Below are 25,681 nucleotides of genomic sequence, written 5' to 3' on the forward strand. Positions count from 1 at the left end.
AAAATATTTTAAAATTTGGTGGGGGGGGGGGGGGGGGGGGGTAAAATAGGTACTTAGACAACACAATCAAAAATACATAGATGAAAAATATTAGGTTCATGACCAAATGCCTATTGTAAAGGTGAATATTGATAATAGGCAGTTGGTCTTATACGAACCAATGATGTAGCATGTTATATGGCATGACCCCAAATTTAAGTTGGGAGTTTTGTTTTCATAAGTAATGGTCTAACAATAAGTTATAGATATTTAATAAATGACTCCGTTAAACCATTTTGTGTATGGACATGTGCAACCGAATGTTCAATAACAATCTCAATTGACTTACAGTAGTCATCGAATGCTTGTGATCTAAATTAACAGCATTGTCAGGATGAATGGTCTTGATTGAGAAATTTGATATATGCGCTTGTAATAATTCGTAATTTTATGATTTGAGCAAGTAATCTAGTTAATACTACAGTCCTAATGAAAATAGGCAAACATGTGACCGTCTAATAGAAGAATAAATTAATAATATAAAATAACGAAATGATCCACAAGGTTGGTATATTAGCCCACATATATGTCTTCATAAACTCTTTTCAAGAAAGTTGGAGATTCAATATTAACATTTATAGTCGAAACTTGCCTTGTGAACAAGCTACACATAGATATTCATTACGTAGAAGAATTTTCTTATTCTTTAAAGGATGTTCATGTGAATTGTTTATTATTCGACGCATCATTATATCTTCAGGATGACCAAGTCGATCATAGCAAAGTATAAAACTTTTGGGTCATTGAATTTCTGGTTCATTAAAATATTTATTCAACCATTTTTATAAATTAATAATACATGCCATCTAAGAGTACATGGAGTTTTTCTTTTATCTGCTTTTAGTTAAATGTAAAAGAAGTTATGCAAAAATATTCAACATTATTTTATTGCATTGTCTTAATGTGATATCCATTGCAAGGGGATATCTTAAAATTAAGCAAATTTCTTCTAAATTTAATATCATAAAGTGCATCTATAGGGTCCCGAATTTTATATTTTTAAATTTGTTGATGTAGTCCATTTAAGAAACGAACGACAGAAGCTCGGCCCATTTAAAGTTATGAAAGCTCAAGCTATAAGTAATTTAAAAGTCCAACAATTTAAGACACTAAGTTTAAGTAAATTTGATTACCAAAATTTAATGAATAATTGAATTGCCACAATGATCATTTGCATGGTATTTCACATAGGCAACTCTCATTTGAATCACCATGCAGTTGTTTTTAAAAAATTATTTTTGAGTTAAAAACTCTTAATTTTGCACATTAAAAACAATTATAGTAAGGTAATTGGATGGAATAATTGTTTTATTAGTGGACATTCATAGAAATAAGTTACAAGTCATATGAATATTCATTTTCATCTACTTTTTATTAGGAAAATGTTTTGTAAAACCTTTTATAAGAATTTTTTTATGGGCTTAAAACTCTTTATATTCCTAATTAAAGACTCAATCTAATAAGGTTAATGATAATATAATTCTCCCATTTAATTTTTCAGTAAAAATAGAGGTTAAAAGAAGAGAAGAGTCACTTTTTCACTACACCTCTTCTTAAATCCGAATTTATTCTATTTTCTCTCAAAAATATCTTTTATGTTAAGTTAAACTTAAAGGAATAACAAGGATGTGAAGGAGAAAGACTTTTGCACATTTTGTTTCTTCTATTTCAAAAAAATTAAGGTAGATGGTGCTAAGTATTTACACTTTTTGTTCATTATGTGTATATATTAATGCTTGTGGTATGTGTTAAAATTTTTGAATTTATAAATAAAGAAGTTTTTTATGGCCATAGTCGGTTTCTACGACTCCAAGGAATTCTTTGGAATCATGAGTTTGCCAGTATTCATCTACGTGAAATGTTAAAATTTTTTCTATCACTTTGTATATATGTATATATATTTATGAGCAAAAGGGAGCACCATGTGATATTAGTCCTACTGAGCTTAAAGTTTACACCTTCTATATTGATAAATTTTTCAGATTAAAAGATTAGTCGAAGAAGTGAGATTTATGTGGATTGCAGAGGATCAGAAGGGAGAATGGTACCTCATTTGTGTAATTTGTCATATTTGAAGAGTTTTTAGTTCTTATTAGTTATGCAAATTATGTTGGATTTTTGAAAGATGTAAATTTATCTTTTTTTTTAAAAATTTTTTAGTTCTTTTTTCTTGATGTGAAAATTCAAATTATTATTTAGTTTATGTATGCATATAATTAAAGTAACTAAAGAAGATAAGATTAAGTGTTGGACTTGTAAACAAAAAATTTCAGCTTATTGTTTGAACTTTGTCACGTCATTTCTGATAGAATTCGTTTTTTGAATTTTTGGACAGAACTAGTGAGATTTGATAGTCATATAAGTCCTCCGTCCATTGGCTTTGGAATCAAGTCAATTGAACGTCAGTCAGATAAGTTATCCTTTTTTTTTTTTTTTTTGTGCGCGCTATATTCAGTGTACCCGAGAATATTTTTTTCCCACATGTTTGAGTATCTATTGGAGTGCTTAAATGATCTTAAAAAATAATGAAATTTTACAATGTTATATTTGAATGAGTTTAGAAAACACTGTAAAAAGTTCATAAAATTATGTATCCAAAAAATTGTCCAACTAAGCTTGATCATTGGGTAGTACATTGCTGAATTTAGCTCCTTTAATGCAAGCTAACATTCATTTGAATCCCCCATTTTAATTTTGCTATTTAACAAATCAAAAGTATATACCCTAAATCTTTTGTTACCAATAGACTTTAGAACATGTAATAAAATGCAAGGGTACCTACAAAGTTAAAAGTAAATTAAGAAAATTTCAATTTAATCCGAATTTTTGAAAGAAACAAAAGGAGCATGATTGTTTTTGTATTAATTTCAATTTTCAAGATCTAGGTCGTTACAACATCATTGATATATAATTTGTATTATTTGGTAGAATAATACAAACTCTTCCAAACCTTCAACAATATTCGATGCACCTGATATCGTATTAATATTATTTTATGCTGATATTAAATCCATTTTTTATTTTAAAGAATAGTATGTGTAGTTGCACTATCAATCAAACACCTGTCGTGACAGTTTATCATAAATCTATAAATATAACAATATTTTTCACTCAAATTCTTACTTTTGTGCTAGATAGTTGATATTTTTCCATGGAAAATATTTTCCTACTTTTGGTCAAGTGATCGTATTTTTTTCAAAATCAAGGAAAATATTTTTTTTAGGGGGATTAAGATTTTATTTTTCAAGAAATCCACCATATCTTTCTCTCTCTTATTTATCCCTTCTTTATCATCTGCCCACCAACAAAAAATAGACAAATATAATATTTTTTTGGTTGAAAAATAAATCAATCAAATACACTTAATTAATAATTTCCATACAAATAAGTTTTAAGCAATTGAATTGCCTGAAATTTATTTTTTTCGTACAAATTTCATACTCGCAATCAAATGCATCATGAAAAAATTTTACTTTCAAGATAAACAAATCAGTTATATGTTAAAAAAAAAACGTTTATAAAATAAAAATACTAATAAGACAAAAATTCACTCATGAAAAAAGTTACTTATGAGTAATAATTCACTTAAAAATTATTAATGGTTCGAAATTAACTTATAATTATAAAGTTTACTTATAAGTAGAAAATACTAGCTTAAATATTTAACTTTTTAGTTAAATATTAACTTGTATGTAAAAAACTATCATAAGTAAAATATCACTTAGGAGTAGAAATTTTTATACAAAAAACTGTTAACTGAAAATTTTACTAAACACACACACATATATATAATTTTATTCTTTTGAAAAGATTTTAAATCAGGTCTCCCCAAGTATAGGTTAAACTATTCAAAAACCGTTATTAAAATCATTCAAAATCGGTCCGCTCATAAATGTTAAAAATCGATACTTTAAAAATGTCGATATTTGGTACCTTGAAACCTTCAAGCACGGCTTTAGGCAAAACTTCAGGGTTAAGTACCTAAACTACCCCTTTAATAATACGTGAAATGTGAGGAAAAAGAAGACTTCTGTTTTATCCTCAATTTTATTAGTTTTTGTGATATTCCTTAAATCTTGCTAAACTTGTTTATTAGTTCCTTATTTGATGGGGATTAAAAATCATATCTTCTGTAGATTTTGATAAAAAAAAAAAAAGTGATAAAATGCTTGATTAAAAAGTTATGAATCCCATGATATATGTGATTAAAATTAATTGTTGACTTTGACTTCAAATTTTAATTTTAATTTATACTAAATAGGGTTAGAAAGTCGTGCTTCTTTGTAGGCACAGTTTAGAATATAGTTCTACAATCTTATTTTTGAAGCAACAACGTCGTAAAAATCATTTTGAAGATGGGTATGCAAAGGCACGGAAGACTAATAGTGAAAAACATCTTTTGTATTATAATTATAAATTTTAAGTTTTGGACGTTTTTTGTTGTATCAACATCTTATTTAAATTCTTGTGAGATGTGTTGTTCTATTGCCGACTATACAGTCATTATTGCATAAATATTTAAACTGAAAAATAGATAAATAGAAGATACAATATTAATTTCAATGTTCAATAAAATATATGAAAACAATGGAATTTGGGTATAGTTCTCTAGAAAAACTTAAGCAAACACCCAAATAAATAAATAAAATAAAATAAAAAATAATAATTATAATAATAAAATTAAACGAGTATCTGGGCTCATGTGATCAATCATGTTAATTTCTAACCTTATATACATACAATTGTTTTGTTACACCCAATTTACTTTGGTTCAAGTCCAAATACGAAATTCTCTAGCTCGATTTTTCATACTAATGTTACTTTGGATGATTCAAAATATAATTGACAAACTTCAATACATTGCGTGGATACAATTATTTGATTTGCAAGAGCAAGGCCCTGATATTTATAAGCAAAAACCTTTTGGAAAGAAAAAAAATTATATTTCGTTTAAAAATGTCAATTTGGCTTGCTTGCTCGTACGGTTCAAGAAAGTCTGATGCGACGGGGCTCGAGGTTGGGAGTAAGCGAGCCTCAATTTTGGACATTGACCCAAGCTTGAGTCGACCCATGACGAGCCACACAAACAAGGCCCAGAATGGCTAGTGTTTTTTCAAAATGTTGCAGCTACTACTGCGTCTAAAACAGGCAGCTGTAGCTGCCTTTAAAACAACGAGTAACTGTAATTCTGCAACTGCTTGTATTAGAAAAGCATTATTCTATGTGTACATAATAATACATTATAGAATGGAACCAGAATACTCACATGGGAGTGGACCTCATGTGATTAAAATATTACCCGAAAAATACCCATTCAACCCCATTGTGTGTGTTCTGTAAAACCCTTGTGAAAAAAAATTCTGTACACCAAGTGGAGTTTATTAGAAAGGGCAGCTGTAGCCGCCTGCAGAAAACAAAGGCAGTTGTACCGCTGCCTAGAAAACAAAAGCTGATGTAGCTACTTGCAAAATGTGAGTACCTACAATTGTTTTATAATTAGAATGTCATGCTTTATATATATATATATATATAGCTAACTTGGTTCGGCTCAATAAGGCACGGGCAGAGCCTAAATTTTTCAGGCAAGGTTTCACTAGGCTCGGCTGGGTTAAAAAAAGCTCGGAGCATTTTTTACCCAAGCCATGTCCGAGCCCTGTAATACCCGGACCTTGACGTTATACATATGACCAATATCATTCATGCATTTTCATGCTAATTACATTGTTATTTGCATCGATTTTCTAATTGCTTTCTCTTAAAATGGTGCCTCGACCAAGGTTGTGAATTTTATATTGAGCTATGATAGAAAAATTAAGTTAACTAAATGTTGGAAATTTGTTTGGTAAGCAATGAAAAATCGAGGTTGGAAATTGGTATCGACAAAGGTTCAAGCTTTCATTTAGTTGATTGAGGTCACCTTAAACCCTAGTTAGGTAATTGACATATTTTGGATATGAGGCATGAAGTGACATGATCACAACGTGATGATAAATGTCTAATATGACGTTATAAATATTGAGGTGCGAATTGTGGAAATTAATAGAGAATCAGGCATCAATCGGGTAAGTAATTAAATGAACGGTTGAGGAATCAGTTCTATAATATATTGTGGGATCTCAGGGTAAGTAAATTGGATTGTCAACACATTAAAATAAGTCAATGATACTTGATTTGCACCTACAAAGATAGATATAAAATCAGATTTTTACTACAAGTGACCACCTCATGCTTGAACACTTCGTGCTAGGGGTGTTTGTCATTTTAACAATTAATTCCTTTAACCTTACGGCATCAATCTCGTGTCTACTCCCTAAGCACTTAATATAGGATGGATATAAATCTTAAAAGTCACAAATGCATCCAAATATAATGGTTGAAAGTCAAGTATTCCTGCAATGAAGACACATCGTGCTTGGACACCTCATGCTTGGGATAGTTATCATATTAACGCCCAATTCCTTTAGACTTAAGCCATCAATTTCATATCATACTCCTTAAGTACTTAATATAGGATGTATATATATCTTATAAGTTATAAACAGACCCAAGTATAATAGGAGAAATGTCAAGTGTTGCTGCAAGAAAGACACCTCCTACTTAACTTGTAAGTTGTGAGGACTTGTCAATCTAAAATTTAATTCCTTCAACTTTAAGCCTCCAGCACGTCTTCTAAACCATTATCTCATATTATAGAATAGATACACATCTTCTAAGACACATATGGAACCGTTTAAGATAAGGAAAAGGTTAAAGTTGCCTGCATAAATCCACCTCGTGCTTGGACACAAGAAAGACACCTCCTACTTAACTTGTAAGTTGTGAGGACTTGTCAATCTAAAATTTAATTCCTTCAACTTTAAGCCTCCAGCACGTCTTCTAAACCATTATCTCATATTATAGAATAGATACACATCTTCTAAGACACATATGGAACCGTTTAAGATAAGGAAAAGGTTAAAGTTGCCTGCATAAATCCACCTCGTGCTTGGACAGCTCGTGCTTGAGGATACTTGTCTTTTAATTACACTTTTCTTCATCCTTAAGCATCATTCACGACTCCAATCCTTGAGGCTACTTATATACCTTTTAGATAAAACATTTAAACCTCCAAATATATCCCCAAGTGACCCCAAGTGAAAGAGAGAACAAAGGAAGCAAAGAGAGATAGAAAAATAGGAAGCTGGGATTGCAGTTTGTAAAGGTTAGTTTAAGTCACGGTTTTGAAGTTTTTCTTTAGTCCTTTTGGGTGTTTTATAACATGTTAAAACTCTAAACTTACTTGAGGTTAAGTAGAAGGGTTGTTGTTGATTTTATGATGGCAAAAGAGAGGTATAATCAAGTACAATAACCTGAAAGAAACCAACAGGAATAGAGATGTGTTGATTGATGAATTTGGATGGTTTAAACTTTAATTTTGGATAATACTTAAGATATAACTTGTATCTATGTAAATGAATGTTGTTATATGGGAGCTAGAAGGATAGAAATGGTTTTCTAATAGCCTGGAATCTGATTGATGACATGCTAATAAAATGGAAACCGAAAACTGTCACAATGAAAACTGCCTGATTTTGGTGTCGTGGAAATGGACTATTTTGATGCTGAGAACACTTTACTTGTCGCGACTTTAGAGCATTATTACCTTCACATACATGTTATAGAAACGTGGTAAAAATTTGGCAGTCATTGGATATAGATAAGAGGGTGAAAAAGGATTGGAAAAGTAGTTGGACGGTGATGAAACCTGAATAACAGATTCTGTCAATTTTCTTGTTAAATGTGGTCTCAACCTTTACATATCCATTAATCATCTCTTGGGCCTAGAAAATGAATTCTAAGGAGTACTAGGTTGTCGACAACAATTGGATGACATTGACGTGCATAATTTGACTCGAGAAATAGCGAGATTTATGGGATTATTTTGTAATGTCATCGGTAACTTGAAATGATGATTTCGTCTAAATTATTTTGGTGAGAATGGATGTATTTTGGGATTTTGTGTGTTAAGATTATTAAATTAAGGATTATCTTTAATATTAAATGGTAAGACATGTGATTTTCCGACTTCGAGTGAAAAAGGAAATTGATCTAATCTCCGTAGAAGTTTGCTCACACAAAGGTGAAAGGTAAGTAAAAATCCATTTCCAACCACAATGCAAGAACCTAGTATTTGTGATATGGTAATGTTGGAATATTTATACAACTTTGAGAAGAGGCTTATAACACATCATATGATGGTTATGATCGTTGAGTATGAGGTTGCGGAACCTATTGACATCAATTTTCATTAAATACTTCATTCATGAGCATTTTCATATGGATGCACGACATGTGACATGGTTGAAAATCCTACATGCGAAACATGATTTCAAAGTAAGTTTTCTTTATAAATATTTTATCGACCACTACTAGGGCGCCGAGGTATGTGAGGCATGCTTATATGATATGTTTGGCATAGTGGATGATACTTCCTGGGTGATTGTAAAGGTAGACAGGAGATGAGCCTTGGGTGATCACGGGAGGGTGGACCATTCGACTATGCCCTTGTGATATTATGATTATTGGTGCTACTTGGTGGGAGACTTCTTGGGTGATCATAGGGATAGTTAGGGAATGGGCCTCTAGTGGTCACGAGAGGATGGTCCACTCATCGGTGTCGATTTCATATTGGCCATTTGATTATTGATATTGATATTATGCAGAGCTCTATCCGGTGTATAGTAGGTGGGTCAAGGGCCCAATGAAATGATTTCGAGTCGACTTTGATACATATTGGAATATGATGCTTCTTTATCGTAATGTTTAAAGTAAATGACGTAATGACATATATCGTTTTTATTTATATTCATGACATGCATGATTTTTTTTTTACTAAGCATTGACTTATGTAATTTTTACATTGTAGGTTAGCCTGGAACTATATAGAGAGTACGGCTAGCTGTAGAGCTTTTACGGGATTTCAGAGTTATGTACATGGATAATGATCTATAAGGTTATGTTGTGGGCTGCTATTTTGAGCTTATGGCCTATTGTGTTGTATGTTGGGGATCATGTGTTGTATATCTTTTGACATGGCATGTAGATTTGTTTATAATGTCAGAATATATATGTTTGATTATGGCGACATGATTTTGGTTTAGAGACATAACTTATGTCATTTTGTCGAGTGAAAAAAAAGTGAGAAATTCTATGTTTAGGTTGAGCTATCAATTTTATTCCCACATAGATTAATGGATAATTATGTATATGAATGGGGGTGTGACAAGCCCCAAGCTTCGACTCGTTTATATCCCTATTTTCGCTATAAGTACCTTTCTAAATAAGTGCACTAATCATCAAATATTAAATCCTAAGTCAATTTTAACTTCTTTCGAATTAACTGCAAGCACTGTAATTTAATCATTTTTCTTTTATTTATTATGTGTATATGTATGAAAAAATATTTGTTTATCGTCATTCGCTTAATGCCTTGATTTAGTTAGTCAATGTAACACAAGTCGATCAATCAAATTCTTTCGAAATTAAATAAACAACAAAAATAACTAGAGGATAATATTTGATTGATATAAAATGCAGAAGTGGGACATTGATATTCATGAAAAAAATAAATCCTCTAAGAGAAAATAAATACTCGAAATTGTGGTTCGATTGTAACTTTCGCCATATTACTTTCATCAAGAATGTAAAACTCTTAGTTCAAGAAAGATCTGTCCAACTCACCTTTTTAATGCCCCTATGCATTGATTAAAAAGAAAGTAGAAATTGAAACTCGATAAATCGTGTTAGAAAACATGATTGTTCATGTCTACTTATATTTTTTGGCTTTCTTGGGTTGGATTGCCTCTATTCGAAGTCAAGGGAACATAAATAATCATGAAAAAACAGTGATCATGTAATTTTTTCTGTTGTATAATCATTGAAGGAGGTTAAGGATGCTAAAAAATATTAGATATTTAAAATTTCTAGAATTCAAACACATTTTTATGCTCATAAATTTCTTGGAATGCTTGAAAGTTATTGAATTATGTTGATCCAAACTAAATATTGAAATAAATTTACAATTAAAATAGTGTCCCATATGCTTAGATGATTTAAAATCTTTTGATTTTTAGTAATTGCAAGAATCTATACCAATAATTCAAATAAATTGTGTGATGTATATTAATTTTTATTTCTTTACATTTTATTTTTCTCTCTCCTATTTTCAACCGCACAATCTTCCATAAAATAATATTACACATAAATCGAAATTTTTTTCTTCTTTTTTAACCACTCATTTAAAAAAAAAAAACATTGTTCCACCCATTTTCATTTTTACAAAATGGGGGCCAAACGAAGTCTCTTTTTGTTGTCCTTAAATTAGAAAAAAAATGTTTTGAATAATCTTTTTTGAAGAATGTGTGGTTAAAAAGTAGGAAAAAGTTTTGGATTTATATTTACAATATTTTATTGTGTGAATGTGTAGTTGAAAATAGTATGAAAATTAAATTAAAGACCAACAAACAAGAGCAAAATCAATTACAATCCCATTTTCTCTATTTTTAAAATCTCAATCGTGGTATCAAAATAAGTTTACACGTCTCAAGGTATACTTGACATGGATCTGATAGGATATAACAATAAACAAATTTTGTCACGCATCTTTCTTTTTAAAATGAACACTTTTATGAATTTCAATTTGACTCCGTTCTTTACTCTGCTTTTCATTTTTTTTTTTCCTCAAAGAGAAAAAACCATATAATTTCTTATCATACGTTTTAGAAATCTTTAAGTAACTAAGCTCACGTTTGTTTCTCATTTTTGGAAAAATGAGAATGAAAAAATATAGTCGTTACGGGCTCCACACAAAAGATAGAAATTCAAATTTGATGACTTGATGTAATGGATAACGATCATAATTTTCATTTTAATGAGAAAATAATGGGAATCAAACAGGACTAAATATACTTTTATTTAGTTCATAATTACATTGAACTTTCAAGGTAAACTACATCGATTGTGGGGTGCGGTCAAATTGAAGTTCCGGACAATCTTTCTTTAAGGACCACTTTTGGGTATTTGAACTTACAAATCAAGCTTTATATGCTGCATTTTAATTATAACTTGTTTGGCCTGTAACTTTTTTGGGTTAATTTCGGCAGTCAAATCTGCTTTTTCGTTACTTTTTTACTGTTTTTCAATGAGACTAAAAAGACAAAAGTAGACAGGTATTATTTGAATCACGTTCGACTTTTTAAGTTTAAGGATTTTATCAAATCAAAGAATTATTTAGTTCCCGTTTGAACCATATTATTGTAAAAATGAGAATGAAAAATATAGTCATTATGAGCTCCACACAAAAGATAAAAAGTCAAATATGATAGTTTGATGTGATGGATAACGGTTATATTTTTCATTTTAATGAGGAAAATATGAGCCTCAATCAGGACCTTAACAATGAAAATTATTTTTATTAAGTTTGTACGCATTGCTGATAGCTCGATCGGCATGTTTGTAAAACCGTTAACATGTAAATAAAGGTTATAGATAATACGTTTATTGGGCAAAGTTACTTATTTGGACATTAAAATAAAAATTACCTTAAATAATGTAGATTTTTTCTTAGTTTTACTTGACCAAACAATGAATGTAATCTTCTTAAATTTTGAATTTGGTATTGATTTTGTTTCATCGTGTTATCATTAGTGTAGTAGTTGAAGAGTAATGTTACGTAAGTGTCATTAATCGATTATTCACATAAAAATAGTAAAATGAGACGTTTTATCACTTACATGCCAACTAGATTGATAATACAATATCAATATTGTTATGTAACATTATTTCAATTAGAAATATGAGTGACTTTTACCATAAGAAAATATCTTTAATGATCTTTGACATAATTATTAAAAATTTAATGATCGTTGACGTAGTTATTCAAAAATTCAATAACCATTGACATAGTTAACCCATTGAAAACATTTGTGTAGGTGGGTCGCACCCATGCACGTTACTGGCCCTAAAATCACGAACATACTTTAATAGAGTCCCATAAGTAGGGCTACCATATCAGTTTAAAATGAAAGTTTCACAACGTAATCATTTTGGCCTTGGCACTGTTTGTGATGAAATGTTTTCGAAGACAAAAAAATAAATAAATAAATAAATAAAATAAAATAAAACATTAGTTAAAAAATGTTTGTGTAATTCATATTTTTAGAGGGAATGGTTTTAATACTATTTTTGTAATTTAAATTTTTAGATGAAATGAATTTAATATAGTACTAGAACATACATAGGTCAAAATTTCACCCCACATTCATAGATTTACGCGTTACACTTCTCATGAATTAAAATATATGCTAATTTTCGTAATAAGTTAATTTTATAATATAGAACGTTATCCTCAACGGTATATATCAACGTAATTGAAAATCTATTTTTTTTATTAAAAGTGTCTTTCAAGTTTCAACACAACATTAATTAAATAGAACCTCAACTCAATGGAGACATATCCTAACAAAAATGATAATGATTTTGTCACGTGGAGTCTCTTAGCGAGCAACCAAACGCTATTTAGCATAATACCTAATTGTCCTTGTACCAAACATTTCAAGTATAAATGCCTTCTCATGCACCCTCATATATATCCCATACCTTGTATCATATTACTTCATTGTCCTTGTGTGCCATTGATGCCTTCGATAACTATGTCAAAAAATGTATGCGTGATTGGTAGCGGTCCGTCAGGGCTCGTGGCGGCCCGGGAGCTGAGGAAGGAAGGCCACAAGGTGGTGGTGTTTGAGCAAAACCATGATGTTGGAGGGCAATGGCTATATGACCCTAAAATAGAGGATGAGGAGCTTTTAGGAAGGGATAATTTCTTGAAGGTACATAGTAGTATATATGCATCATTGAGATTGGTTTCACCAAGGGAAATTATGGGGTTCACTGATTTTCCATTTGGAATGAAAAAGGGGAGGGATACGAGAAGATTCCCCGGCCATAAGGAGCTTCTTTTGTACTTAAAAGATTTTTCTGAATGTTTTGGATTAAGAGAAATGATAAGGTTTAATACTAGGGTTGAGAATGTGGAGATGTTGAGTTTTCCTAATTTCGGTAAGGATTTGAAATGGATTGTGAAAAGTAAAGAGAAAATGGCGGAGAAGGCGGTGGAGGAAGTTTATGACGCAGTGGTTGTGGCCACCGGCCACTACTCTAAGCCTAGGTTGCCTAAAATTAAAGGTATACAATATACTTAAAAGTTACTTTTCTTGAAACCATAGTTTTATGAAAAGTATCTTTTAAGTGAATTTTTAGCATAAGAAGTTATTTTCAAGAAATTATATGAGATACTTTCTTATCAAAACACGCAGTTTTGTCTTCTTAGGAATGGATGCATGGAGAAGGAAGCAAATACATAGCCACATTTACAGGGTCCCAGAACCATTCAAAAATGAGGTGAAACAATTTTCTTTGAATAAGATTTTACGTAAATATACGAGTCTCTTTAGTATGCAGTACTCAAGATAACGTTTAAACAATACAATGAACTATTTTTTTTTAATTTTGTTTTTGTTTTTGTTTTGTTTCTTGTTATTGTCCGTATTGTACTATCCGCCTCGCTCATAAATATAAATTTTTAACTACGCTTCGTGTCACTTTGTAACATAATCATAACCTTGACAAGTTCATTTCATGGTGCATGCTTGTGTCATATATAATATTGATCTTCCTGTTAAGGCAAGTTATATTCTAATTAAATAGTAGTACACAATAAATCAGGGACCAAGTAACCTAGTATATTATTAAATATCTTCTAGTGGCAAAGGGGAGGGCGGATAGGGCTCAGCGCGGCAGTGTGCAGAGTTCGATTCCTCGCAAGGTGGAATTGACTTTGTTGCAAGCGGGAGTTACCATATGGGTTAACAGCCTTGGCCTATCCATGTGCTCTCCACCCTGGCTCGTGGGAGGCACATTCTGCGATTTACCTCCTCCACGATGGCTCAGGGCAGGGTCGGTGGGGGCCCTTAAGGTTGGGGTTCAACCTTTTTATTAAATATAAATCTCAAATTATTTCCAATTAATATTTAAAAAATCTCATTTTACAGGTAGTAGTGGTTATTGGAAGTTCATTAAGTGGGCAGGACATATCAATGGAGCTTGTAGATGTGGCAAAAGAAATTCACCTAAGTGCCAAATCTCTTGATATTTCAGAGGGCCTATCAAAAGTAATCTCTAAATATGATAACTTACACCTTCATCCCCAGGTATGTCAAAATAAATATCAGTTTTTTTTTTTTTTTTCCAAAATAATTGAAAAATACAATGTGAAAATATCATGTATAATGCAGATTGATTCATTGCATGAAGATGGAAGGGTTTTGTTCATAGATGGCTCATGGCTGATTGCAGACACCATTATATACTGCACAGGGTAAAATGCTATTACCATAAAGTTTATTATTCAATGGAAAAGAAAAGCTACAGAAGATATATTAATATTTATAAAGGAAAACAAAACAAAAAACTGATATTTTAACGAAATTACACAATTTGGGGGTGAATTATACTAATTAATTGAATCAGAGGCCTAATAGTATCAGATAAAATGACTTGATTAGAGTTTATAATGACACAACTTGACCTCTTTCTAGAGTTGTTAAATTTACGACGCGATCGTCCTGTCAAGAGCACGGTCCACCCTGTGACATCTAGTGGGTCGTCCTGGGTCACTTAAATTAGCGTAGCATGCAAGGGGGAAAAAAAGGAAACAAGAAAAAAAAAGGGGCCATGTTTGGTTAAGGGTGGCCCTATAGAAACCACCTCAAAATCGGTTAGAACTTTTACTTCAACATTATTGTCATTTTCGGGTTGCATTTTTTCAAAATATATTTTCACCAATACATTCTCTTATAAAATAATGATACTCGTAAATCTAAAATATTTCTTTATTTTTTAATTACACATTCTCCAAAACATTATTTTTTCTCAAAATCTCATTTTAATGAAGTCCAAAGCAACTTATAGAATTACTAATGATTATTTATAAAGAAACGAGACAAACAATTAACAAATACAAGTGGGTAAACGCAGGTACTCATATTCATTTCCATTTCTTGACACCAAAGGAATTGTAGTAGTTGATGATGATAGGGTGGGACCCCTTTATGAACACACGTTTCCTCCATCACTAGCTCCTTCTCTCTCCTTCATTGGCATCCCAAGAAAGGTAAAGTTTGTATTTCTTACATTGTCTTAAATATTTTAAATTATGAGTAAAACAAACTCGAAAAAGTTGTACGTGTAACACGAGCCATAAATTCGGACTAATATGTATACAACTAGTTCATGAATTGTTTATCAGTCGAGTTTTTTGTAGGCGAAGGTTTTAGTAATTTTTGGTTTGTAATTTGGTGTAGCTTATAGGATTTCCTTTCTTTGAGTGCCAAGCAAAATGGATATCTCAACTATTGTCTGGGAAAAGAACATTGCCATCATGGGATGAAATGATGCAGTCTATTGAGGAATTTTATCACTCAAGGGATGTTGCTGGAATTCCAAAGCACAATACTCACGATCTTGCAGATTTTGAGGTAAATTATATATACTTATATCTCTAACTATTTTGATAATTTATTTTGAGTTAGCGTTCATTATTTCGTGAGTACAATATCTTATACAGAATTACATGTTATGATATCCCCATCTTTTGTAGTTTACCCTTCCAAATGCACCATTCTCATAGAGATAAATTATTTTCTACATGAAAATATTCAATCTTTGCATGCTAAATTTTGCTTTTTGTCATACTCTCGCACTTGATACGTTAGCAGCCAGACTCGACACTCTTTAGCCAAGGTATGTAATAAACAAAAGGGTTGACTTAAAATGTCTCTTTATCAAACAATTGCTTAACAAACTAAACGAATATATCGTCAGTTGAAGACTAAATTTAAATAAATAAATGTATCATCTCTCAAGTAGTTTTAAGTTGTGCAATTCGACACGGTATTCTATGCGTAGATATCTTAAGTTCAAGTCATGTTGTCACCTATTTATGAAAATAATGAAACTATTAGGTCTTTGATAAGAAAAATGAATATGTTTTGCACCCGAGGGCTGTGCTGAAGAAAATCATTAATCTTATTGTTTTATGAATTTGACTCCATTTTCCTTGCAGTATTGTGATAAATATGCAGATTATATTGGTTTTCCACATTTAGAAGAATGGAGGAAAGAACTCTGTCTATCAGCCCTAAGAAGTTCTGATGTCAACTTGGAAACTTATCGTGATTCATATGAAGACGAAGAGATGCTTCAAGAGGCACATAAAAGCCCTCACTTCACTCAGCTTGGGAACGAGGCTTTCACCCTGTGAAGGCACCCATACCGACTTCCAGGCCGATGCGAATAGTTTAACTCATCACTACTTCGTGACGGCGTTGAAAATTGTTCTTCTTCCTATGAACTTTTTTGGAAGTATTTCGTTAGCCTTCGCATAGTTTTATGAATCTTGCTCAGTAGGGAGTTAAAGAAATCACCTGCGAAGGCTGAATTTTTTTTTAATTTTGATCACAAATTCCATATTTATTATATACATTATTATTAATTGCAAAAAAAATCAAGAAAATCCTCTAAATATTGAGTCAAAGGAGATGTAATTCAATCAGTCTGTGACTGAAATATTAGATGTTCTTTCAAGAATAATGATCAAACAGATGACACTTTGCTTTTTTGGCAATGTCGGATTTGTGGACCAGCTAATAGAAGTATTTTTTATGAAGTTGTGACGAAATCAGAGACAATCAAATTGGATAGAGTTCGCTCTTAATATCGATTTGCAAAGAGAATTGTTGCTGACGAGTAAGGCTCTTTGGTAGTGCGACCTTAATATAAAAGTAAATTTCGTTTCAAGAGAACATGGACGATAGGTGAATTAACAAATAAGTAGCCCAAGAAACATGAAAGAAATTGTTCGATGCAAATGCATCCCAACTGGATGTCACGTTGCAATGAATCGATTCACCCATTTGCCAAAAATTCTTTGAGAATCGTTGGTGCAGCTGAAAATTACAAATGCATTTGGATCTATGATCAACAGAAACTTGCTTTCATGACATAATGAAATTCTACTCTGTTATAACATTTGTGAAACAGATCAAACCTTATTCCATGGTATTTACATGAGGTAAAATTAATCAACACATACAATGTATAATCCACAACCAACCAAGAAGATGTTAATACTGCCATCTTCTCATTCCTAATTTTCAGTTTTTAATTTTCAGGTTCAAACTGGGCAATTATCATAACAAAAATATGTATCTCAATCCTCAACCAGTTTCATAATTTAAGTAAATTGCTTATGTACAAAAATATCCATGATCAAAATGTCATCACAGACCAGTCCCTAAAAAACATTCTACTAAGAGTATAATAAGATTTCCTGTAATGAAACAAAAGTCTAACTTCCTTCATTCCCCCATGAAGCCAACTACATTTGATTGAATTTTTCTAGCTCGACCTCCTTGCCGTTTCTTCATCTTCCCCCACCCTGTCAAGTTCTCCAAAAAGCCCTGTTTACTGCAAGTATCAGGCTGTTTCAAAATAGAGCTCACTGATTTCTTCACACGATTAGAAGGCCGTAAATTGGAATATTTCCTTTGTTTCGCAGAAGTCTTCATAACTGCATTTCTCCTCCGGGAACCTGTTTTGAGAAATCCTTCATCCATTTGAAGGTCCTCTTCTACTTGAAAGTCCTTGCACTGCCTTGTTCCCCGTGCTCTTCCCCTGCTTGGTCGACTGGACAATGTAGTATCAACTGTTTCTTTCTCTTTCCAGATGTCTTGACAAAAATAATTATCATGTCCATGTTGCAGCTTAAATGCCATTGGCTCGAAATCATCAATCTCATCATGTGAAACATCAGTTTGATCATAGTAAGTAGCACCTTTCTGGTGTTTCTCAACCTCATGCAGCACTTCACCTCCCATGGAAGAAACAATCCCAGCAAACCAATACAGACAGCCGTTGGAGTTGTCTAGTGGTTCACTACTTGCAGACTTCAAATGCAGTTGAACTTCAGATGATAAAATCATAATCAAAATCTCTGCAGCAATCCTATCAGGTTCCCCGAGTGGTTCTCCATCTCGGTCGGGCAGAAAGGAAGGTGTCTCAAGATTACCGTTCTCAGGTTTTTCTCTCTGTGAAGAACACTCCAAGTCAATCTCAACATCATTTCCACCATCTCGATTTGGCACTGCTAGTGAAGGCTCATCCCCAGTTACACCACTGTTTAAGTCCATGTCAGTGTTAGATGTCGAGAATTTATCAGCAATCCCAGCATTTGATTTTGCTCTTCCATCGGAATTTTCAAATTTTGTTTCCTCTTCCATATTCCCGGTATTTTCCAGGGTAATTGTCATCTCTAATAAACTGAGAGGCGTAGAATTTAGATCAATAAGCCCTGAATAATTTATACCACTTGAGCCCTTGTCACAATTCACATCCTGATGATTGCGGTGCACAGTCTCCTTGTGGCCATAATCAGTTACAAAAGGACCAGAACTTGAACTAAGTGATTCAAGCTGTACAGGTTCATTTAAGTCAATCAAACAACTAATTTTAGTGCAATTTAAATTGGAACTAGACGAATATGCAGGCTTAACAGAGTCAAGTTTTGAGTCACTTTCAAGTTCAATGTCTGAAAATTTCTTGAGAGTACTATACAGAATGTCAGGTGCTTCATTAATATTTCCCTCTTCAAACTGCTCCCTTTCTTTATCATCATCGTACATGTCAGCTGGAAGTTCAAGATCAAAAATTTTCTTTCGATATCTTCTACTTTGGGATGACAGAATTTCCAGTTCGGTAGAACAGTTTTTTGTTAGGGAAGGTCCAGCTCCTCCTTTTACACTCTTTTCTGCAACAAAATGAGGGGGTTCTCGAAAGCTGTCCTCAGTGAGTGAATACAACTTACTATCTGAAGAATTTCCAAATAGCCAGCTGGGCGTATGTGAGACCCCATGAGTAGTGTCAGATTGTACCTGACACAAATATGGATATGATTCTGATGTCTGCAGTAGTACCTGTTGCGTGGAGAATTCTCTATCCCGTATTTCGCCCATCAACTCCTTTTGTCTTTTGTATAGACGATGTAATTCCTGGACCTGAGAGAGAATACTCATTCAAACGTTCTATTTTGATTTGTATTGTAAATGAAATCTGAGTCCCTAGGTAAAAAAATAAAAATAAAATGAACGAGTTTAAAAAATTCAATAGCAGTCATGAGAAGTTTAGAGCTTGTTTGGGATAGCTTAAATAGTTGCTAACAAGTTGAAGTCAAAGTTAAATATTAATTTTATTCACACATTTCATGGAACCCACAACTTTTTTTTCTTAATCAATTTTTCAACCACATAATTCATTAACTTGTATCAAAATCTGCTAAAACATTAATTAAAAGCTTTGTCAAACAACCCCTTAATATGTATTGCTTTGAAAATCAAGTCAAGAATATAACATGCATTACAACTCTGCAAAGAAAATAAAGGAAAAAATGAAAGGAAGAATTTTTACACAATAATGTGATTGTACTAATAACCATTAAAAATATCAATCTGGAAACCTCAAATGGTGCATACCTGAAGTCTAAATGTGGCTTCATGCTCAAGCATTCTCTGTCTCATTACCTCCTTGTCATACCCTAGATATTGGTTGACGCCAGAAGGTGGCAATGAAACATTGTAGCTTCTCCCACTTTTGTGAGATGTATCGCCATTAAATATGGGCCAAGAGAAGTCATTGGTACCTGCATTAAGATTCCTCACACAGTAATATACAGGGACGTAACTCGTACACTGCATCTTTGGTTGACCTCTTTCAAGTGACCTGAAACAAAGGATTGAAGTTTGAGTATTTATGCTTGATCATGCACTCAGAGATTCAATTAATTCACTCATTCACTTAGCCAACTATTTTGTGAAGCTTTCCATTAAAAGTAAAAATAGACTTGGCATTTAGACGACATTGAAATTTGCACCTGCTGAGAAAAATCCAATCTTTGTTAAATTCAGTGTATCTTTCATGTCTGTGAACACGACAAGAAGATCTACACTGTAAGAAATCTAAGACATATAACCAGTGAACATTGATCCATTCATGTCAATGCATTAAAACTATCTATAAGAGATATTTTCATTGACCATAGTCTTTGCATAAATTATTGTCTTGAGGAGAGATGAATTTTTTCATTCTCATTTTCCCTCTCCTTTATACGTCCACGATTAAAATAGAGTGAATTTGAGGTTCGCGATTGTAACGACCCGGGTCTCTATACCCAAGTCGTTAGTTTACGTACTGTCCGTTTTGGGTGGGCCTTGCGCTCAATTACCCTTCACGACTTTCTGTCACATTCCCCAAAATTCGAACTCATAACATTTCACTTAAGTAAGACTTAAGTTGAATCCTGATACCAACTTAGTGGAAAAGGAAGTGATTAAGCGATGACAACCAGGAGGTGGGATTGGACATATACGCCCAAATCGATCAATAATATCATAATTTGAGAAATCAGCCCAAACCGGCTTTTCCCAATCATCCTGGCCGGATCTTGTACAGAGGTGCATGCATAAAGGTTTGGAACACCTTCCACTGGCAGGCAATCGTGTTTTTCACAGGATTTCTCGTTACTCATGTCAGCATTCTCACTTCTGATATCTCGAAGCTTTAGACAAAGGTGCTATTGAGATATTGGGCCCTTATGGTATCTCGTACAATTCTGAACCTTTGACTCGACGCGACATAATGTAATAAAAAGCAACCCTCAGCCTCACACCCTCGGTATCAGGATTCAACTTAAATCTTACTTAAAAGAAAGGTTATGAGTTCGAATCCTGGGTGACGCGACAGAAGGCCGTGAGGGGTAAGTGGGCGCAAAACCCACCCAGAGCGGACAGTATGTAAGCTAATGGCTTGGGTACAGAGACCCGGGTCATTACAACAATAATTCAAGAGTTAGAAACAATAACGAAAATGATATTAAGAAGATTAATGCAACTCAACTCTGAATTGAAATGAAATGAAATTAATGAAATACCAAATATAATTATAGCAGTACACATAGAGGCGCACATCATCAAGTAATCTATAAGCAGATGAATCTTATGATTATCTATCATCACACAGTCCAAGAACGAAAAGAGGAATAACGGAGAAAATTTTGAAGAGCATAAGGAAAGACAAAAATATCAAACACTAACAAACACATAGCTCAATCGGAAGAACTTGGAGTAGGGCATATTTAGCCAGGAGAATATTAAACTTCTGTTTTGGATAAAAATAAAAAAAATGAGCAATGAAAATGTAGAAATCTTTTGCCAAGATAAACAATGCGTCCCAATTCCCAAGAAATAAGAACCCGAAGTGAACTCAATTCAACAAAAATCCTCAAGTAATGGTATATATACGAAAATTTAGGGGAAATAATAGACAAAAAAAACTACTCAAAAACTTCAGATGGATCAAAATTCTACAGAGTATTATCTTTGTGATATAAAAACTGTATCGTACCCACACAATTTGTGCTGGCCAATCTGACAAATTTGCAGGATAAGTAAAAAAATTAATAAAATGAAGGGGAAAACAATCACTGTAATATTCCTTTTCTTGGCTTAAGCAAGAATCCTCATTCAAAATCAGATTCAAATAGGAGGGGAAAGAGATGACAAACACTATTCTGAAAAATTCAAGAAAATAAACGAAAAAATGTGAAATTAATTATGATCAAAATAAAAATTTTCATCATAATGCACGAATCAAATCATTGAAAGCATTAGCTTAACAACCCATCTCAAGTTCTCAAGTCTTCACCAAAAGGAAAAAAAATCAAGGAAAAAAAGAAAGAAAAAAGAAAGAAAAGCTCTGATAAACTAATACACAGAGAGAAAGGGGAACATTTCCGATAATAAAATGGAGAACAATAAATCAAAACCCAGAAATGATTTATCTCCAAAAGTGAAGAAATTTTGAGAATTTTACCTGGGGCAGAGCATAAACCTTACGCAAAATCTTCTGCTTCAACTACCCAGTACAAAACCTACTCACCACCCCAACTCATTACATTGATGTACAAGAAACAAGAGTTGAAAACACAAATACCATAAAAAACCCAAAAGAAAAATTCAGAGAAACCAGCAAAAAGCAACTCAAGAAAGTGGCTTGGACATTGATAAAGCGGGCAATCTAAGAAAGAAGAATCATATCTGTGAGTGTTTTGGAAAAGGAAAAGAAAAAGGAAAAAGGCCATGAAAGGAGTCTTAAATTTGTCAACAAGCAAAGTTGTGTTGAGAAAGAATTGAAGGCATTTGGGTCTGCTGTGGCCACACTTTACAGTGAGAAAAGGTGAGAGAGAATAACTTAGATAGGAAGAGACATGCGATTTTGTTAACAATCATGCTATATTCATACCATATTTTACATTATGTCATCTAATACCACACCATTAAACAATTTAAAGAAACAAACAAATTTTTCATCAATCATATCTTGCCAACTTGAATAATGTCAAAGAGTATGTACACTAATGTACAAATGACTTTTCTCTTTTGCCAATACATGGGCCCTAGTATTTTTCGATTGTGAAAATTATACAATGCTCTATTTTAAAAATTCAACATTCTAAAATCAAATTGGAAGTTTCAAAATTCAAAAATTAGGAATTTTATTTTAATCAATATTTTTATGAACTAAAATCCTGAATCCTAGTATATTATCCAAGGTACTAGACCCCACTCTCCCTCTACAACTCCAGTGGCGTTTGTAAGATCAACGTCGTCGGCCATGACCATCTCAGACGCATTGCTATTACTAGACGTGGAGCTGCCACAATACCCATGTCTTCCTCCACGCATCCAATTGCGTTTGCAACATCAGCATTGCACCATCATTGACGGTGTCAATCTCAGACGCACCGCCTATAGCCAGACACAGATCTGGTACCATAGAACAATAGCAGCGACGCTGCTATTGCTGCAATAGGTGCCGAAACAATTGTCTTCCTCTCGTTTAACGCCAAAACCACCTCATGCACATTCCTTCTTATTTCTTAGATCTGTTTTTAAACTAGTGGGGCATCGCTGCCACGGCTTACAGCGACAGTGATGTTGCACGACTTGCAGTAACGTCGATTGTGGACTGTAATCTGCCGCAGATCTAATAAGTTGGTGGTGGTGATGTAATGGTAGCAGCGACAACTGGTTCGGGGAATTTTTTCGTGGGTGATGCACAAGGTTGTGTGGTGGTATATTTATGGGTGTATTTGGTGGTGATTTCTGGTTATGGTTATTGTGGTCATAGTGGTTTCTGGCGGTGGGTATTGTTGGTGTATTTGGTTGTGGCGGTCATGGTGGTTTCTGGCGATGGTGAAGGTGCTTGTGTTGGTAGTGGTGACGTGGGTAGCGTTGGTGTGGTTGTGGGTTGGGTATTGCTGGTGTGTTTGGTGGCGACGATCGTGTGGTTTCTCGCGACGGCGGTGGTGGTGGGGATCTAATGATGGTGGTTGTCATGGTTTTTGTTGGTAGTTGTTTTGATCTAATGGTGGCGATTCTTGGTGGTGATGTTGTGGTGTTCGGTTTGTTGGTGATGGGTGGTGCGATGGTGGTGGTGGCTTTGGCTACGACGGTGGTTGTGGCGTTGCTGTCAGAAGTAGTGGTGAGATGGTGGTCGTAAGTGTGACCAATAATGTGAGACCTAAAATATTTTTAATCTGCGACCTATAATTTGTGATTGTATAATAAGTTGTGACTTGTAATATTTGTGATTTGCAACCAATGGATAAATCATGACTTATAAATGTTTTTATTTGTAATCGATGAACAAATTATGACTTATAAAATTTTTGAATTGTGACTGTAAAATAATGTGACATAAAATTTATGATTTGTGATAAAAAAAAAAATAATAAGTGACTAATTAAATCATTAATTTGTGGTCAAATTGTATAAATCTGTGATCTAAATATGTTTAATTAATAAAATCATAATTAGATTTTAATAAAAATTTGATTTTTGAATTTGAAACTTGTTTTCCTGATTTTGAAATGTGTAATACTTAAACTCTTCCTTATGAATTTTTCCCTTTTGAGTTTTTATCTACAAATTAATGTTTTGGATTTCTTCTTGGGAAAATTGTAGCAACGGTCCATTACCCCTCTCCTTTTGCAAATTTTACTCAAACCTTCAATTTGTGCCAATCAAAACTCCAAACATTTGAGAAATTAGAAATAGAGGTCCAAATGAATATAAAAAAAAAATTAATTTTATCCAAATATAAGAAGGATAAAATGGTAACTATATAAATTTAACATAAAATAATGAAAAAAAGAAAAGAAATAAGAAATCTACTCGAAACCCCTCCCCATGCCACTCTATCTATGCCCAACATCCAACCAAATTCAAAATCACAATCACCTTTTTCAATCGCTGACAATTGCTGACACTACTTAGTCCACCCCCATCGCCACCACCACAAACCACCATCACCACCACCCCTATCTCCCAACAAAAATTAAACCAATGCAATAAAATCTTTCGTGGCTAATTCTAGTTGCCCATTAGCCTCATTTTTCTCAGATTTTGATTTCTTGAGCTTCAAAAGAACTCGAAATTTTGTGTCTAATTTTACTAAAGTCGTAGGGAATTTGAGTTATTTTCTGAAGAATTCTACAAAATGCTTGAAGACTCATTGGTGAAGCAAATGGCCTTTGAAGAAGAGATTATCTGAAGGAGATATTATTACATTTTAATCTTTACTGAGCTCGAATTTCAAGCTTCCTTCTTGACTGCATGGCCAGTTTTGTATAGAGGTGAGTGAGACTCGCATCTCAGGTCAATATTAGAGGGGGCTTCACATTTTAGCCTATTTCATTCTTTTTTTCCTTTTTGGTAAATTAGGTTCACTATTACTTTTTAATTAAAACTTTGATAAATTAGGTCCATTCCATTCAATTTACAAATAAAGCCCAATAGCGTTTCTTCATTGTGGAAATTTCATTTTTAAATTAGGTCTATTTCAAATATAACAAAAGGGGACAAGTAGCTTGGGACTTCTCAAACTCATGTTGCAGTGATTTCTTAGTTCTACTCGACTTGTTCATTACATAGATAGTATTCGATTTATTTTTTTAAAATAAGAAATGTTTTACTAGACTGACAAAAATTAATGAAAATCCTTAAATAAAGAGTAAAATCGAGTCCTTAACAACATATGAACTACAAAATTTTGAGTTCTTGTTTAGTATGGTAACCTGGTTCAGGTTGTTGTATGCAATCAATATTTTTGAGTAAAATTCTTTAAATCGAAAATATGGATATTGATGGTGCTATTGACCTCTTACAAGGAATTGTTTCATTTCTTGAAAATTATAGAGACATTAAATTTGCTATTGTCATGGATAAACTGACAACAAGGTCAAGTAAAATGGTTGTCAAAGATGCATTCTAATAAAAACATATAATTTGAATAAATAAGTAATTTGACAAAAGTAGTAGTGATTAGGCAAATCAATCAATTGAAGAATATTTTAAAGTTGAATACTTCCTTTTTTATAATTAATGAAGTTCTGTCTTCTCTAAGATTATAATTGAACAATTTAAAAAATATG

General features: G+C 32.8%; 2 protein-coding genes across 2 annotated transcripts; one reads left to right on the forward strand and one right to left on the reverse strand.

The window, feature by feature from the left end:
- The first annotated feature begins 12,665 nt into the window (after positions 1 to 12,665).
- Positions 12,666 to 16,780, forward strand: LOC111401591 (flavin-containing monooxygenase FMO GS-OX-like 9). The gene is made up of 7 exons (XM_023029400.1): positions 12,666 to 13,263; positions 13,409 to 13,479; positions 14,130 to 14,288; positions 14,373 to 14,455; positions 15,115 to 15,250; positions 15,441 to 15,614; positions 16,202 to 16,780. The coding sequence occupies exons 1-7, from the start codon at positions 12,714 to 12,716 to the stop codon at positions 16,397 to 16,399; spliced, it is 1,371 nt and encodes a 456-aa protein (XP_022885168.1). The 5' UTR covers positions 12,666 to 12,713; the 3' UTR covers positions 16,400 to 16,780.
- A 561-nt stretch (positions 16,781 to 17,341) lies between these two features.
- On the reverse strand, positions 17,342 to 22,454 carry LOC111401592. The gene is made up of 3 exons (XM_023029402.1): positions 22,060 to 22,454; positions 19,665 to 19,911; positions 17,342 to 19,190 (listed from the first exon to the last, which is right to left on the reverse strand). The coding sequence occupies exons 1-3, from the start codon at positions 22,071 to 22,073 to the stop codon at positions 17,496 to 17,498; spliced, it is 1,956 nt and encodes a 651-aa protein (XP_022885170.1). The 5' UTR covers positions 22,074 to 22,454; the 3' UTR covers positions 17,342 to 17,495.
- Between the last annotated feature and the right edge of the window lie 3,227 nt (positions 22,455 to 25,681).

The sequence above is a fragment of the Olea europaea genome, chromosome 10 (genome assembly GCF_002742605.1).
Source record: "Olea europaea var. sylvestris chromosome 10, O_europaea_v1, whole genome shotgun sequence".
In the NCBI taxonomy this organism is placed as follows: Eukaryota; Viridiplantae; Streptophyta; class Magnoliopsida; order Lamiales; family Oleaceae; genus Olea; species Olea europaea.

Excerpts from the sequence above, each read along its gene's own strand:
- LOC111401591 (XM_023029400.1), top strand. The coding sequence starts at position 12,714 with ATGCCTTCGATAACTATGTCAAAAAATGTATGCGTGATTGGTAGCGGT. Across the intron at positions 15,251-15,440 it reads TCATTGGCATCCCAAGAAAG|CTTATAGGATTTCCTTTCTT; the intron begins GTAAAGTTTGTA and ends AATTTGGTGTAG. Across the intron at positions 15,615-16,201 it reads ACGATCTTGCAGATTTTGAG|TATTGTGATAAATATGCAGA; the intron begins GTAAATTATATA and ends TTTTCCTTGCAG.
- LOC111401592 (XM_023029402.1), bottom strand. Across the intron at positions 19,191-19,664 it reads AAGCCACATTTAGACTTCAG|GTCCAGGAATTACATCGTCT; the intron begins GTATGCACCATT and ends ATTCTCTCTCAG.